Source organism: Lagopus muta, chromosome 9, assembly GCF_023343835.1.
Source record: "Lagopus muta isolate bLagMut1 chromosome 9, bLagMut1 primary, whole genome shotgun sequence".
Classification (NCBI taxonomy): domain Eukaryota; kingdom Metazoa; phylum Chordata; class Aves; order Galliformes; family Phasianidae; genus Lagopus; species Lagopus muta.
This window is the reverse complement of record NC_064441.1, coordinates 14,657,619-14,673,303: the sequence shown is the minus strand read 5'-3', so window position 1 is coordinate 14,673,303 and position 15,685 is coordinate 14,657,619. Positions and strand designations below refer to the sequence as shown.

Sequence of the window (15,685 nt, the reverse complement as noted above, 5' to 3'; positions counted from 1 at the left end):
TTTTCCCTTGGTACTATTGTGGAAGGTTCTGATGTCTGCTGACCACTTTGCTTCGTGCTTTCCAATTTGGAGTTTTTGGGTTTTTTCACTTCAGGAAGAATGTTCATGGGGTGATGGAAAGTTTCAAGCTCACGTCTCTCCGTTTGTGCTCGTAGGATACAGTTAAACAACTGTGTGTTTTTGTTTCCAAACACACATTCTATGTATAAGAAAGTAAAATGAGGTGAAATAAAAGTAGTGAATAAATGTTAAGTTTGCTGAATCTTTTTAATTAACGAAACCCATTCTGCTCATGCTGCACATCAAGTTAACTGATTTGTTGAAGATGGTGAGTTTACTCTTGGATTTAAAGTGAAAAACAAAACTAACCAGAGATGGGACCTGTGCTGAGCTGTAGGGTTTCCAATGCACATCAGGTTTATGTAGTACTCTGATCATTATTTTTCTAATGCCCATCTGCACTTGCTGCCATGCATGTATATTCACAATTGTCACAGTATTAAGATAAGCTATTGAAATGCATTCAAAATGAGGTAACGTTAGTTCCTCACTGAAATTTGATGAATTCCCTAGCTGGCGTGCTGTTTTGCTCTGGAGAATAATGCATCTACATGGGGTAAGTGATGGTAAGTTTCAGGGAGTTCATGTAACATTTGTCAAACAATGAAGTACCCTTTCCAGACACAAAGAAACAGCTTAAATTTATTTTCGGATTTGTCTTTGGTAGTTAAAGCAGAGGGACAAACTGAAGATAAAATACTAAAATACACATTAATTTTCTGTGTATTAATGAATTTAAAAAATACCCTCACACAATGCATCTTGTTTTCTAAACGTTGATGCTGTTGTTGCTGCACAGCCGTGTTTGGGCAGCTGCAGTTATCTCTGGATGCATTTTCCCACAGCTTCCCTACTTGGCAAGCGCAAAAGAAATTCTGACCACGTTCTGTATTTTCACAAAATACTGCATTAGGCAAGTGCTCTACAAATTGAAATGCTCTTCTAAATGAAGCAGAAATTAGAAGAACCCCTTCATAAATTGGACTTTCTGTTAATACCCAGTGTAAACAGGTCTCGCCTGCTCACTCCAACCTGCAATTAAATATCTGTTTTGAAAACGAGCATGATAGCGTACTTGCTTTTGGTTTTCATTGTTTGCTTGTTCTGATATGAGATCCTGAGGTGGAGGTTTAAGAAATACCAGGTATCACAAAGACTGTTGCATTATCTTTAAGGCTAATTTCTTTAACCTGAACACTCTGCATTAGCTCAGAGAATGGTTTCTCATTTTTGTTTCCCAAGGCCCGTTGGTTGAGGTTGTGTGCAACCACAACCTTTTAATCCTTCTCTTTGCTCTGTAACTTAATGTGAATTTGGAGCAGTTGCTTTGCTTTGTTTTCTATTGCGTGCATTGTTTTTTCTTGCAGTGCTGGAGCAGAGAACCTTCCTTCAGTCTTGGTGAGATTTCCGTTCACTTTAACTTGCAATTCTCTCTAGCTGATGTGCCAAGTTTAGTTTAGTTTATTTCCAAAACTGCTTGCTGCCAACTGAATATGGACCTGTTTGTGCATCTGTTATGGGTCAGCATGTTGTACTGCTATTATATAAGCAAATACAGAAGCTTGTTTTGCCAGAAGTAGCTATTGAGGATGTCTAAATATTGTAACAATCTGGAGTTTACTGTATGAAGTGGAGATTGTGAAAAATGCGTGCTCCCAAGTTGATACACTCTAGACTTCGGGATGTGGGAATGTTCTTGCTGTTTTCCATTTCAGAGTTTTAAGAGCACTTGTTGGAAGTGGATAGTCCTGAAACCATTGGAATTGGAAACATTCAATGCCTTGTTTCCTTTGTGTTGTGATGTTTTGGATTGCAGGGTATGTGTGCATTTTTTTCAAATTACAGAACAAAATAACAATTGTTTTTCATTGTCTTCTAGGTTTTGGTGGAGCAACATACAATAATGAGCGGCGGCCCTACGGCTTTTGGTTCCCCCCTGAGCAGCATTCAGAAGAGGAAATGCGAAGGCAAAGGCTTCGTAGGTTTTGGAGACAATGACAGGGGTAGGCATTGATGTGAACTGTAAAGTGAGATTCAGAATTCACAAAATATTTGCAAATTTATTTATTTGGGTTTCTTCATTTTCTTTTTTAACTACTATTTGCAAAACTGCAGAAGATTTTGTGAGCTTAGACTCAAAAATTGGATAAAAATGAGTTGGGAATCAAAATGTGATCTTTGTCATTCCATTTTGATGCATCTTAAAGATGGAAGAGAACTGTTTTTTACCAAGCTTTTTTTTCCCTGAAGTTCTGTGTAGCCTGGCTCTTTGACTGCTGGTATTCTCAGACAACAGGTTTTCTTCATCCATCACAGAGAAAAAAAACCACAAAAAACAATAAACCCTTTTAAAGTGTAACTTTAAAACTATGCAATTATTTATAATTATAACTATGCAATTACTTATTTTTGATTTGAGATGAACAACTCTTCTGGGATTGGATGTGAATTGTCACTTGAAAAGACTGCCATGAGGACAACAGCTGGATCACACGAGTCATGGAAAGGAAGATGCATAAGCCATACAAGGAATAGATTTAGTTAACTTGTACTTCTTAGAAATACCTGTCTTCCTGTTTAAGAGGGTTTGGGAATTACATTGAATTATATTGTGCATAAGCTGTTTATAGAGCTGAAATTCAGCTGTTCAACTCTGTATGTATCGCGTTTGAGGTCCAGGGAGCAGTGGTAGTAGTTTGCAGGCTGGTGGAGGTCTTGCCTTAACACAGTGAACTTGGAATTCTTCATTTTCTAGAAAGCATTCCTGGACTTAATTCTGGAGTGGCTGACAGCAGAGCTGGGAGCTCGGCTGTCCCTGTGCACAGGCCGTCTATTCTCTGCCCTGCTGGTGGCTTATCTGTCTGTTCAGAGATGTTAACTAACATAATGCTTTTTTTGAGTATCATTCTGAAAAACCATTCATTGCCTAGACTTATTTTTCTTGTTTATGGGAAAAAATTCATCTGAAAGATACTCCTAGAACTGTTTTCAGACCTGGAGAGGTGTGATTGAACAAAAATGGGTTTTGTCTTTCGGCACAGAATTGTTTGAAACTCTTTAGCACTCACTTAACCTGGTGCTAGGATGAGCAATTTAATGATTTCTTTTCAGAGATATGATCACCAACATGTGCTATGTGAAGTCTCTCTCTATGAAGTTACAGATTGAGTGTAAAAGGGAAAAAAAAAAGATGTGGTTTAAATAGAATGTATCACCTGCTATTAATGTAAGCTGGGGAAGTTTATATTTACTGCAAAACATATAAGCTGTTCTCCCACTAATGTGCCATTCTCTTTCACCTTCCTACCTATTCCCGGTTGCGTGCCCAGCAGCTGCACACTGTTATACTGGGTATGAGGTTCAAGGCTCTGAGAGCCCAAAGGCACGAATGCAGTTTGACTTTGGATGTAATTGTTTAGGTGATATAAAAATGCTGTTGATGTTATGCACAGTGTTTTCTGTCAGATTCTAAAACAAAGGATAAGTAATGGTGAATTATTGTGTTTTTGCCTTTTTTTCCTGATATGCCTTGGTTGTTCTTCAGTATATTCAGTAGCTGCAGAATAAAAAAGCAGGTAGGCGTACCTTACAGCAGGCTAACTTTCTGGTATTCAGTTAAATATCAAAAAGATGCATAGTTTGCACATTTTGCTCAGTGTGTAACAATGATGTGAAAAGGAGGAAGTAGGAGGATTGTCTCAGACAAAATGTAATGCACTGGTCGAATGCTTGTGCAATTTACTGTCTATCATTTTAATTAAAAGCACTGCACTCCACTAGTTAGTTGGAGGAAGTAAAGCAGAAACCAAGATGAAGAATGTGATTACAACCACGTGAGTAACACAGGAAGTTCCTCATGCTTACATTTTGTTGAACATTTGCCATTAAATTCTTAAGAAAACCTCTCAGTACTAATAGCTGTTCAGCTGTTTTCATTTTTTGTGTAAAAAAAATTGAAATAAAGTTTGTTTATATTTCATAGTGTCTGTTTCTCATTACAGTAATTAAAGCATATATTTCAAATAGAGCTGCCATAATAGTGTTAGAAATGAAGAATGGTGATACTGAGGGGGCAGATTAATTGTGTTTGGACTATTCCTGCTTCTTCTGAACTTAGTGGAAGTTTGGGGATTGGATTACTGGGAAGTTCCTTTATTAACAGCATTTTGGAAATTTTTAGAGTGATTCTTCAGTAGGGACTTACATCCACTGAGGCTGGTGGATGAAAGTCACAGGTGAATTCTTGACATTCATGAGTACTGCTGTCTCTTCAAGGGCTGAAATTCAGGACAGTGTATGTGAATGGGAAATTCCACATTGAGTATTTTCTGTTTAGTGGTTGACAATGGCTACATAAAATTAGGATTTAAAGAAAAAAAAGAGCAGTTCTGATTTAAAAAGAAAACAACAAAAACCCCACAAGCACATGGCAGCAACAAACAACACGAAGCACCAACACTTCTGACACCTAAAGTTTGTCTCCTTTGTTTCAGATGCTGTGTGTTCTTGAGAATGCTTTATGCTTTGTCTGACCTCAGTGATCAGTTACCATGTAAGAAATCCTACACCATCAATCAGTCCCAAGCAGCAGGCTTGTTAACAGGCCTATTCTTGAAACCTACTGATTCAGTGACCTAGCATCTTACTGCTTATAAATATGGGTACATTGCAGTCCCAAATTAAGATGCGGTTAAAAAGCAGTTTTAACTTCTGTTTTGTCTTTCAGCAAAGGCAAAGCATATATTCATGTGTGAGTCGTTTTCTCCAAGCAGCACAGCTTCTCCTCAAGGGGAAGGTGCCCTAAAATCTGCTGTCAAAATGGTACATCACCACAGCAGGAGAGATGGTTCTAGAGTGTCACTGCTGATACTGTTCTCAATACAGGCTGCAAATTAGGTCAAAATCTGCCTGCTTCCCTTCCATTGTTGTCACCTTAAATCAGGTAAGTAAACGTTAATGATTTTCAGCTTTCAGCTGTAGAACTGTTTGTAAAGGAAACTTACTCTTCCTAAAGGGTATAAATCTTATCTCATGTAAGTTAGCTCAGAGATGAGAAAATTGGAGAATGGGGACTTTCAGTAACATTTCATCTGGTGTGGGTGTTTTTACTTATATTCACCTGTGTCACCTGGAGATTGAAGCAGTGGGTTAGTAAGACACAAGACTGAGATACACGTGCTAACAGTCTTCTGCTGTATGAGAGCAGAGTTAAGTTGGTGTCTTTTGTTCGTTTACAAGAAGAAATTGGGTAATGTGTAGCAAAATGAATGTGAGTGAAGGCTTTCTAACTAGTGGACCTTTGTAATAAGCCAACGTTCTGCTGTCACCTTCTGTAGTCTTTATGGAGCAGGTTAGACAAATATCTGAGTCTAACATTTACTGTTTACTTGTTCTTGCATTATTGGGGGGTGTTTGATTAAGTCCATCACCAAAGTGTTCGTTACAGGGATCATTTGAGAATGGCTGTGTTGATGGGAAGACCAGCAATCTGTCTCTTCCCTCTGTACGTAGTGATCTAAGGAATGGTTCCTAAATCTGTGCAATTTTAATGAGTGTGGGATGACCTTTTTTGCTGATTCCTGAAAACCAGTTCCAGTGTATACATCCAGCATCTGCAAACGCTATTATGTTCCTTTGTCTGATTAACAGGTGGGCTGCGTTCTTAATTAGCTAAGTTCAGCTATCCTGTTAACAGTGCAACTCATCTGGTTTGATAAGATTTTGTTCATTTGCATTGGAGCAAATTGTAATTCAGCAGTGTTGGCAGTCTTTGAAATGCACGGTGTGCAGAGGTCAGGCTTCCCACTGCCATTCTGCCTGGAGTTTTCAAGAAGAGCTGAGGTCAGAGTGGCTGTTGTGGAAAAGTGGCTTGAGTATCTGAAGCAGTGATATTTGTTGTAACTGCATGGAAGACTAAATTCTGTAAAAGATCTGGATTTTTTTTATTTTTTGTAGCAAAGTTTTGATTTACCAAGCTGAACACGGTGTAGTTTTGGGGCTTGAATACTTTATTCTGAATCTTTCTGTAAACTGTGAGGTGGTAGTGCATGGTGATGGTTCTCTGCTTGGCATCCCTAACCAGAGGAGTTGATTTGTGTCAGAGTGTGCATGTTTCTTTAGAAATCAGTATTTTTCTTTTGCATCATCTTTTTGCTTCGCTTGTAACTGTGGAAAACAAAGCATTTAACGTACTTGTTACCTATTGAGAAGCAGCCAAGCACTGTGCTGGTCGAAAAGGTGAGATTTGTTCGGAGGTGTTTTTAGATGCTGAAGGTTGTCCACATTATGCTGGGGAACCACGTGTTTATATAAATTCCAGAATGATGTGGAGCTGTTTTTTCATTTAACACTTACAGAATTTCACCTCTAATTGATCTTCCAATACCTTTTGGACCCTCTAGATGAAGTGGATAGAAAGGTACAAGCACAGAGCAGTATCTGTTTGAATGCTGTGCACAGGATTCCTCTACTTTGCTTCTTTTCCAGCTGGTTGTGGTGGGCAGAACTTCAAACGTTTACTTTTTTAAAATGCTGGTTTTTGAAATAGTATCCAGCCATGAAATGGATGCTCCTTCTGGGGAAGTAATTCCTTACCTGCTGAAGTTTTTACCAAAGCAATTGTGTAACAGTTTTTATCATTTCAGAGGCAAGGCTGATCCTTTCCTGACTCTTCTTCACAACATTTTTTTGAGTAATCCCTTTTCTTGCAAGCAACTGTTCCCCATTATTTCTCATTGACCCATCTTCCCTATGATTTTGAATGATATTTTTTCTTTCTTGCCAGGCAGCTGATTCCAGAGGGCATGTGAAGCATTAAACAGAAGTCCACATTTGCAGCCTTGCTTTAAAGTATGGCAAACTGAATTCAATTAAAAGTTATTTTGGGATTGCTTGTGCAAGATCTTACAAGACCAGGCTTCAGTCTGTAAAGTGATCTCCTTTACAGCAGCCTGTCTGGAACTCCACAAAGAAAACTGCCCAGATGGACGTGGTTTGTTTCCTGAATTTGAACATTGGCAATACCTGCAGAATTGATGAGGGTTAATGATATGGTCTCATGTACTGTGCTAGATTGCTTGCACTGTCATAGTAAACTGACTATGTTCAGCTGTATATTGGAAGAAAAAGTGATACAATCAGATCAACCTGTTTTCCCCTCAGTTATTTAAGTACTTGTGTACTTTAATGCTGTTTTCAAAATAAGAAAGAAGTGTAGACTACCAGATTTTTTGGACTGTTTTAATACTTGTTGTTTCACTGGCGCTTACAATCCAGCCAGAGGAAGAAAGAGTTGTTTTGGTTAAGAGTTTACCCTGGAAAAGTTCCTGGAAGGCTTTTGCCTGAATTTGTTGCATATAATAATGTGGGTCTGGGAATAAGACTTTTAAGTAGTTTTCTGATCTGGGATTGCCCTGCTGTTGCTCCATTCCCTCACTGGTAGCTGATGAAGCTCTATCTGCTGTTGGTGGCCTGTGCCAGTAAGTGCTCAGGGGGTTTTGCAGGAAGAACAGCTGTGCTGTCACTGCTTGCTCAGGCTCACATCAGTCATGTGCCTAGGAACAAGTTCCATACAGGTAACCTCGTTGGCACTTCCATACATCCATAGTTGAACCACTGAATGCAGTAGGACATTTATATTCCCCGAGGAGTGGGGCTTCCATCCAAATGGAATCCTGAATGGCTGTAATGACAACAACCAGGAAGCCCAGCCAGCAGAATATTTTGGTGTTGCTATTAATATCTTCCTACTGTGTAGGAAAATCTTTGCTTCTTTGTGGGGCATACACTAGATTCGAAGTTCTTGAATGCAGTGATACTTGGGCTGTAAGACTAGCACGGGAGTATTGCCTTAAAACTGTTTTAACACTTAAAAATTATTTCAGCTACACCTTTTTACATTTAATTTCATAATTAGATCCCATATGAATAATTTACCTAATTATTTTTTGTGTACACTCTCTGGACAAATGATTGCAGAATTAGAGTACACCTGCTTTGTAATTTAGTATGTCTTATTTGCTTAATAACATTAAGCACTTCATCTGCAACTTCATTTTGAATTAAATGTGGTATTTGACAAATGCCTCCGTCAGCTAAATGCAAGACAGAAACCTACATAGCTATTAGACATCCAAAGCTATCAGTGGTAGATTAAATGTACATCTCCAATGCTTTTATAGGAAACAGTAAAATGTAGCTGACACGGGTGCAAAAACTTTGTTTCAAAATCGTAGAACAATTGTTTTAGATCATTTAAAATTGAACATGACCAAAGCAGTAGAGTGCTTTGAAATGGCTAATTTAGATGCTGGGTGCTGTCCTTGGGCCATAATGGCCTCACGCAGCAGTACAGGCCTGGTGAGGAGAGGCTGGAAAGTCACCAGCAGAAGAGGAGCCAGGGGTGCTGGTCACAGCCAGCTGAACAGGAGCCCGCAGTGTGCCCAGGTGGGCAAGGAGGCCAACAGCACATGGCCTGCGTCAGATAGAGTGTCAGCAGGAGCAGGGATGGGATTGTTCTCTTGTATGCACTGGTGGTGAGACTGCACCTGAAGTGCTGTGTTCAGTTTGGCTTCTCAGCACAAGAAAGTTACTGAGCTGCTGGAACACATTTAGAGAAGAGCAACGAAGCCAGTGAAGAAACTAGAAAATGACGCAGGAGGGAGTGGGTGGGGGGAACTGGGGCTGTTTGGGCTGGAGAAGAGAAATTTTTCCTGATGTCCCGTGGTATGTTACTGTAAGCTACACTGCAAGTACTCGTAACAAAATGCCTGCCCCTTCCAGAGAGCCTCTAACCTAAAAAGGGGTTGCATGTGTGTAACAAAGAAGGTGGTGAATGTCGTCTTGTGAAACCTACATGTGGAGTCCTCAAAGTCCAAGAAGGCAATGGGGACCTCACTTGAGAAAAACAAATAGGGTATTCAGCTGTTACTGAATGTAAGCTGAAACTAACAGTGTGGTTTTAGATTAGGCCTTGGAAATGCAGGCTGCGCACCTCACAGGGTAGGCGGCTGAGACACGGTGCTCCCCTTCACGTGCTGCTTTCTTCTCACTGCAACAGATGCTGAGGATCCTCAACACCTTGGAGGGTCACAACCCTACTTCTCACTTCTCAACCAGAAAGCTGGCATTGTGCTTGTGGGATGCCATCTGAAGCAGGAAAAGATTAAATTTGAAAAATCAGTCCCTTCTCAGAGAAAAAAAAGTGATATGCCATATCTGAAGGGAAGAACATGCAGCTACGGTCACTGAGCAGTGAACTGAGGGTTCTGTGCTAGTGAGAAGATAGGATCCCTAAGGGAAATGTGTCCCATGGCAGGTGGCTACAGGGATGTGTCCCAGGTAGGCTTTGTTTCCTGGGTGAGAAGGTAGGAGCCAACCATGTCAGCACAGCAGATCAGTACGGCTTGGTGGTCTCGGCAGAAAGCAGTTGCAATCTGATGTTTTCACACTTGAATGGAGTTACTCTGACTGCTTCATTTTCCTCTGGCTGAGGCTGGACTGTGTTTTTCCTGCTTTTTGACTTTGCGCATCCACACTGTAAGCTGGTTGATCAGATGCTTGCGATGGCTTTGGAGGGAATTTTCCTTTAATTATTGGGTCTTTTGGATTTGCATCTCAGTCTGAAAATCCTTCTGCTTATGTTCTTAGTGAACACACTGAAATTAAAAGTGCTGGAAAAACGCTTTATTCTTCCCTAGAAAGTGGTAAAAGGAGCATTTGTGGTCCTTCTGGACAAGATGAATTCTCCGTGTGCCATCAATGGCTTTTCAGTAGTTTCATCAAAATTTGAATATGCATTTTTCTGGTTTTATAGCTGAATGAGAAAGGAATAGGTGCTTTTTTTTTTTTTTCCCAGAAAGTGACTAGTGCTGAGCTTAGAAAATTTTTCATAACCAACGCTTTCAGTAATCAGAAGTGTCTCTAGAGATTCATTCTATAATACTCTGAAAGGTGATGAATTTTCCTGTGGTGTATTTCTAAAAATAGTAATAATTTTTAAAAAGCCTCCCCCCCCCCCCGACAATAGTTAGTAACATTTTACAAGTGCTTCTTATGTTCCTCACTTAGGTTCATCAGCATGCTGCAATTTCTTTTCAATTAGCATTAAAAACTGCTTTGTTGTCTCCTGCTACTTGGCTTAAAGCTTAATAATTTTACTTACCTCTTCTCATGAAATTCATCACTAATATAAATATAGCTTTTTAAGGCTTCATTATCTCATCTAATTTTATTTTCTTACATAATCTGTTGTCAAATGGATTTGCAACTTATTGTTACTTATGAAATCTCAATTAAGTTCTTTCACAGTTTTGTTAGGTACAGCAGCAGTAAGACTTTGATCTTTGTTGCTTTTATTATGTGTAATCATGTGGTTTTAACAATTGCATTTCCCCCTTCCCTCAGAAACAGCATGGGAAAATTTCTTTTAGCTTGGGAAATTCAGCTGTAGGACTTTAAGACATTTGACTCTTTGCATATCTGCACCTGTATACTTTTTAAGAGGGGGTTCTTTATAAAATGCCATATTTTGTTCTAAATGCCATTTTTAACAGGAAATCCACTGTCTTGTATAATCATGTACTGTATTCTTGGTATTCCAGACTGACTTCAACCCTGCAAGTTCAGCTTGTTACCTGTACATTATGGTAGCAGACTCCAGTAGTTCACACTGGATTTTACCACCTGCAGATATGTGCACATGGGTTGCTGAAATTGAATAGATGCATCTTTTCCATTTTATGTATCCATTCAAGCAAAAAGAGTTACACACTTTAAAATATATTTACATATTAAATACTGTTTGTCTTTAGCATGTTTTTTGTCTCACTCTAGCTATTAATTTGTTTCACTTGTTAATCATGCTTCAGGCATACCTGACATCTACTGATTTTTTTCCTCTGCTCTTGTCCTTCTTTAAGAGTTCCTGACAAGGGAGCTGATGCAAACTGCAAGTCAGGCATCACTGTTGTTAGCCAGAAGCTGTATTCATTAGCAAAAAACTGACAAGTTCCCCGCTGACCCTGGCATTCAATGAATGGTGCTGATCTGAAGTCTTCTAAGCAGCTTCCTGGTGACATAAGGGACTGCCCACCTCCTTGATCACCAGATCCAGTGTGCTGGAAGGAACAGTGAAAAAACTTGTTAACTGTGTGTGGAAAAACATGTAAATGATGTTAATTTTTCTTTCTATTTAACTGCTTTCAATTTTTTTTCGTGATCTCAGGTTGCAGTCGCCTTCAGCTGTTGGATGAAATCTCTCATCTCAACAGTCTAGGGCTTATTTTTGTAGTACTTAACAAGCTGAAGAAAAGAGTAATCCAAGTGGATGCTAAATGATGTTCTTCATTCTAATGTGACTAAAGGACAGCAGTGAAAAGACCTGCACTTCTAATCTACAGAATCATAGAATGTTTGGAATTGAAAGAGACCTTATAGATTTAACTCTGCCACCTGCTATGGGCACAGGTATGTTCCACCATACCAGGTGGCTCAAAGCCCCATCCAGCCTGGCCTGTGAACGTTTCCTGGGATGGTGCATCCCCAGCTCCTCAGGGCTGATTGTTCTGGTGCCTCACCACCCTCTGAGTAAGGAGTTTCTTCCTTGTATCTAATCTAAATCTACCTTTTTTTAGTTTAAAGCCTTTATTCCTTGTCCTATTGCTGCACTGTCCTGAAGTGTCTTTGTACATGAAAATTCCATTGTTTATGGGACAAGCATGCAAAAATCTTGGCAATTTTAAGAAACATACAGCTCAAAGCTATGACTTTAGCATAATATATATGTACTTACAGACAGGTTTTGAAACTGTCAAAACTTCATTTTATGAAGTTTTTTTCTGAATTTTCTTGGTACTATTTGCTAGACATCTGTTAGCTTGCTTTTCCTTTAGAGCTGAAATGTTTCAGTCTGTAGGACACAAAAGCTGTATGAAAGAAATCATGTGCCCAGAAACTTACCATCAGAAAAGAATATCCTATCCAAAGACTTCTCCAGTTCATTGGACACGGAGGAATCGACTGATCTTGGCTGTGAACTGCTACTGCTTGAGCTGGAGCCTCACATACAGCACATCTGCTTATGTATGGTTGTATTTCTTCTTCAGAGAGTGGTGTCATTGGTAAGGGAGCGGCACTTGACAACCAGTAGGACTTATCATTTCGGCTGGCATAGTAACAAACTTGGTTGATGTTACAGTAAGCAAAGGGCATGGTATTAAACACAGGAAGACAAGATCCTGCCAGACCTGAAAATAATAAGAATGGAAAACAACAACAACAAAAAAGATGAAGACTTGAAAATGTTGTCCCTTCTTTTTTAGGTATGTTGATAATAATCTTCTGGCCTGCATTGCAGCAAAACTGCAGGTCTTGACAGAGGTTATGTCACTCAAGTATTTTAAACCTCCCGGGCTTCCTACAAAAAGTTTGTTATATTGAAACTATTTTTAACCAATCCGTACCTTCATTTCTTCAGTAGCACTGAATAGTGCTGCAGTCTAGCATTTAAATGTGAAGCAGTTTCTTACCATGGGAAACAGGTATAACAAATTTTGTAGCTGTGCCAACACTGAAAAATAAATTGGGCAGGAGGCAGCTGGCTTAAGAGGAGATCAGAACTCATTAGAAGCAGTAGGAAAAAAAGAAGCCAATTCTGATAAATAGAAATTTTTTTGTGAAGTATGACAGACCTTTGCTACCAGTGCATTAAGCTGAAAACTCAGCAGTTGTTTAACTTCATTCCGAAAAGTTTTCACAGACTCTCAAAGTGAAATTCTCCTAGAATTCAGTTAAGAATAGTTTTGTGATGACCTGTGTAGTTAACACTGCAGTTCTCTTGTGCTCTGATCTTTGTATGAGGCGTTATTTCTCTCATGCCCAAAAATCCTAATGTCTTTTTATTATTTCTTTACAGAAGTGATGTTTCTATAGAGAAGCCAATTTTGTTTACCACTGATAGCATTCCATATTAGTAATAATACGTGATCTGGAATACCCTGAGTATGAAAAATGCCTGAGAAAAGAACCCACTGGTCACAGGGAACAAGGACTTTATTTTATTTGGATCATATTCCCAGTGTTTTTATAAGACATTTTGTTCCCAACTGTGGTTATCCTGGGGAATGCCAAACACCTAATAGTGAAAACATTTCAAAGTGACACTGTTGTAGTAAAAAAAAAAAAAAAGTTCTTTTAACTCTTACATATTTTTTGTTCAGCCAATAAGGATGATCTTTTCTCCTAGTAGGTTCTTTGGCTCTTGCAGAACAAGATTACAACAATTTAAAAAATTACTTCTACGTGAACTACAGCCAATCAGTTTTTTACGTTTTAACTGTAGTCTAAATTGTTTATGTAGATGAAATGTCTCAAAATTCCAGAATTAACTATCCTTGGGAGACATTTTGGGTTTTTTTGAAAGTGAATAGATAAAAAATTAGACTTGAGCACAAAATTCTGCTGTATATGATGCATAATTGTATTTGTAAAGTTTATTTATGCTGTCCAACTGCAACCATCTAACCTAAGCAGCTATTTTTCCCAAGCTGCCCCTGATCTAAGAGAATCTCTCTAGTGAGCCCAAAGACAGCCCCAGATGGCTAGCCAGGATGGGGGAAGCAAACCACAACTCATTTTAGAATGGTTCTGTGTTGCAGAAAATAAGTAATTTTTTTACTGTGCTCTATTTGAGTTGTCTTTCACTGTGTAGATCACACCATCCTAGACCTTATCCACAGGGAAATTATCATATACTACAATACATACCAAGATCTTGATTATGAGCTTTCTCTTGTCCTTCCAGGTACAGCAGACTATAGCCAGTCCATAATTTTGGCATCCCCTGTGGACAAAGTGGTTCTCTGTCTGACTGACTATGAAGGATGAGCAAGAATCCACTTGAAGATCTAATATGGGGCCCTGGTGGTCCTGGGATACCAGTCTGGCCAGGTGGACCTTTTTGTACATAGAAGAAAAGGTAAAGTGAATTTGTTTGCAGGAACATGTAGCTAGTGGGAATGTTTCTCTTTTACTGTATTTTAGTGTTCAACAAGGGGTTTCTGGCTGAATCTAATACTAACTTTGAGGTTGTCATGGGCAATAGAGACACCAGTAGACTCATGTTAACCTTTGTTATCAGAGAGAAAAGAACTAAATTGTACAGAATGTTTCATAGATGGCTTTTCTACTGTGTCTCTGTCCTGTGCTGCATGGATATTTGCCCAGGAAGAAATGATCTGAGGTGGTCAATGATCTTCCAGACTTAGTTGTGGATTACTTTGTCTGGACTGAATTTAAATCCCTGCAGCAACAGTCTATGCATTTTCCTCACATGTTAAGCTGGTAATTTATTAACGGTTGTCACAGCAGAAATACAATTTCAATTACTCGTACAATTGCACTTGTAGCCCTGACTCAGAGTTGCATACCTATTGATAAATGGCATTTAAGTATGTGTGGTTGATTGCCTGATTGATCATTGATTGCCAACCTGATTGATCATTGATTGCCAAGATAAATACTCTTGAAAGAGAATTTCTTGTGTTATGGTGATAACCAGAAATGTCACTGTCAGCGCTTGGACTGAGGCAGAAAGAAGTGTCATAGTTTGTTGGAATGGAGGTGGATGTGTCCATGTGTGAACTAGGGGTGCAAGGAGAACCCACTCTGTGCATCCTGCATATCTCCCCCCCAAAAAGTAATGTGACTGGGTAGCTGCAGCCGTGGCACAGACAGGAAATCCAACACTTCTTGAGCTGCAACTCCTGCAGAGTCTTTAGGAGTTTTTTGAATTGGAGCCACCACTATTGAAGAACATCAGCAAAGTTGCTTTCAAAATGAAGTTGCAGTATCTGCTTATCCCATTCCATAGCAGTAAATGGACAAGAAAAAGAAACCATTTTTACCTTGTGGTCCAGTGTATCCTTGCTCTCCCACATGCCCTTGGTCACCTGGTGGTCCAGGTGCTCCTGGTAAGCCATCTTGACCTGGCAGGCCACATGACCCTTCTTCACCTTTCCTTCCTAGATAAATGTGAAGTATGTACTCTCCCTTAATATAACTCCTTTTAATGTTAGTACACTGTCCAAACATACACAGTATGCAAAAGGTCAGCAGAAATGATGCCACAAAGGAACAACACCTAAGAAACAGAGGTGCAGAAATGCTTTCTGCTGGGAATTCTCTTTACAACTTATTCTCCTGGTGACTGCAGTGGTAGCTCAGAGGTGAGAGTTTAATAACGATAACTGCTGATAAGGTTTTATATTCTCTCTATGGAATTTGTATGATTTACAGTTGAAATAAAACCAGTGACAAACATTACAATGACAAGCCTCTTGCAGAATTGCCATTAGTATTTCTACTATGTAACGTGTTATAACTCATTATGGCAGGCCTTCGTCTTTTAGGGCTTGATTCAACAAAGCCTTTAAACATGCTGAACTTCCTGTGAAGCAATGCATGTATTCAAGTGTTAACAGAAAAGAGAGAGACAGTTGAACTGGATTACCTCCAGTGGGGAAGAGCAAAGGCTTTTTTATATTTCTCACACACAAAAACATTTGTACGCATTAGCAGATAATAAAGCATGGTCAAACAGTAATAAATATCTCCTATGTAGGGTACA

At 39.2% G+C, this 15,685-nt stretch overlaps 2 protein-coding genes across 5 annotated transcripts in view; one reads left to right on the top strand and one right to left on the bottom strand.

The window, feature by feature from the left end:
• RHBDD1 (rhomboid domain containing 1) overlaps positions 1-4,039 on the top strand; it is a 33,052-nt gene extending 29,013 nt beyond the window's left edge. For both annotated transcript variants that reach the window (XM_048955499.1, XM_048955498.1), the window contains 2 exons: positions 1,940-2,063; positions 2,480-4,039. In XM_048955499.1, the coding sequence (XP_048811456.1) occupies positions 1,940-2,058 (119 nt within the window). In that variant the 3' untranslated portion in view covers positions 2,059-2,063; positions 2,480-4,039. The remainder of the gene's footprint in view (positions 1-1,939; positions 2,064-2,479) is intronic.
• Positions 4,040-8,960: 4,921 nt separating this feature from the next.
• Positions 8,961-15,685, bottom strand: part of COL4A4 (collagen type IV alpha 4 chain) — a 65,911-nt gene continuing 59,186 nt past the window's right edge. For all 3 annotated transcript variants that reach the window (XM_048955492.1, XM_048955493.1, XM_048955494.1), the window contains exons 45-48: positions 14,964-15,080; positions 13,825-14,013; positions 12,019-12,305; positions 8,961-11,177 (exon numbers count right to left, since the gene is read on the bottom strand). In XM_048955492.1, the coding sequence (XP_048811449.1) occupies positions 10,914-11,177; positions 12,019-12,305; positions 13,825-14,013; positions 14,964-15,080 (857 nt within the window). In that variant the 3' untranslated portion in view covers positions 8,961-10,913. The remainder of the gene's footprint in view (positions 11,178-12,018; positions 12,306-13,824; positions 14,014-14,963; positions 15,081-15,685) is intronic.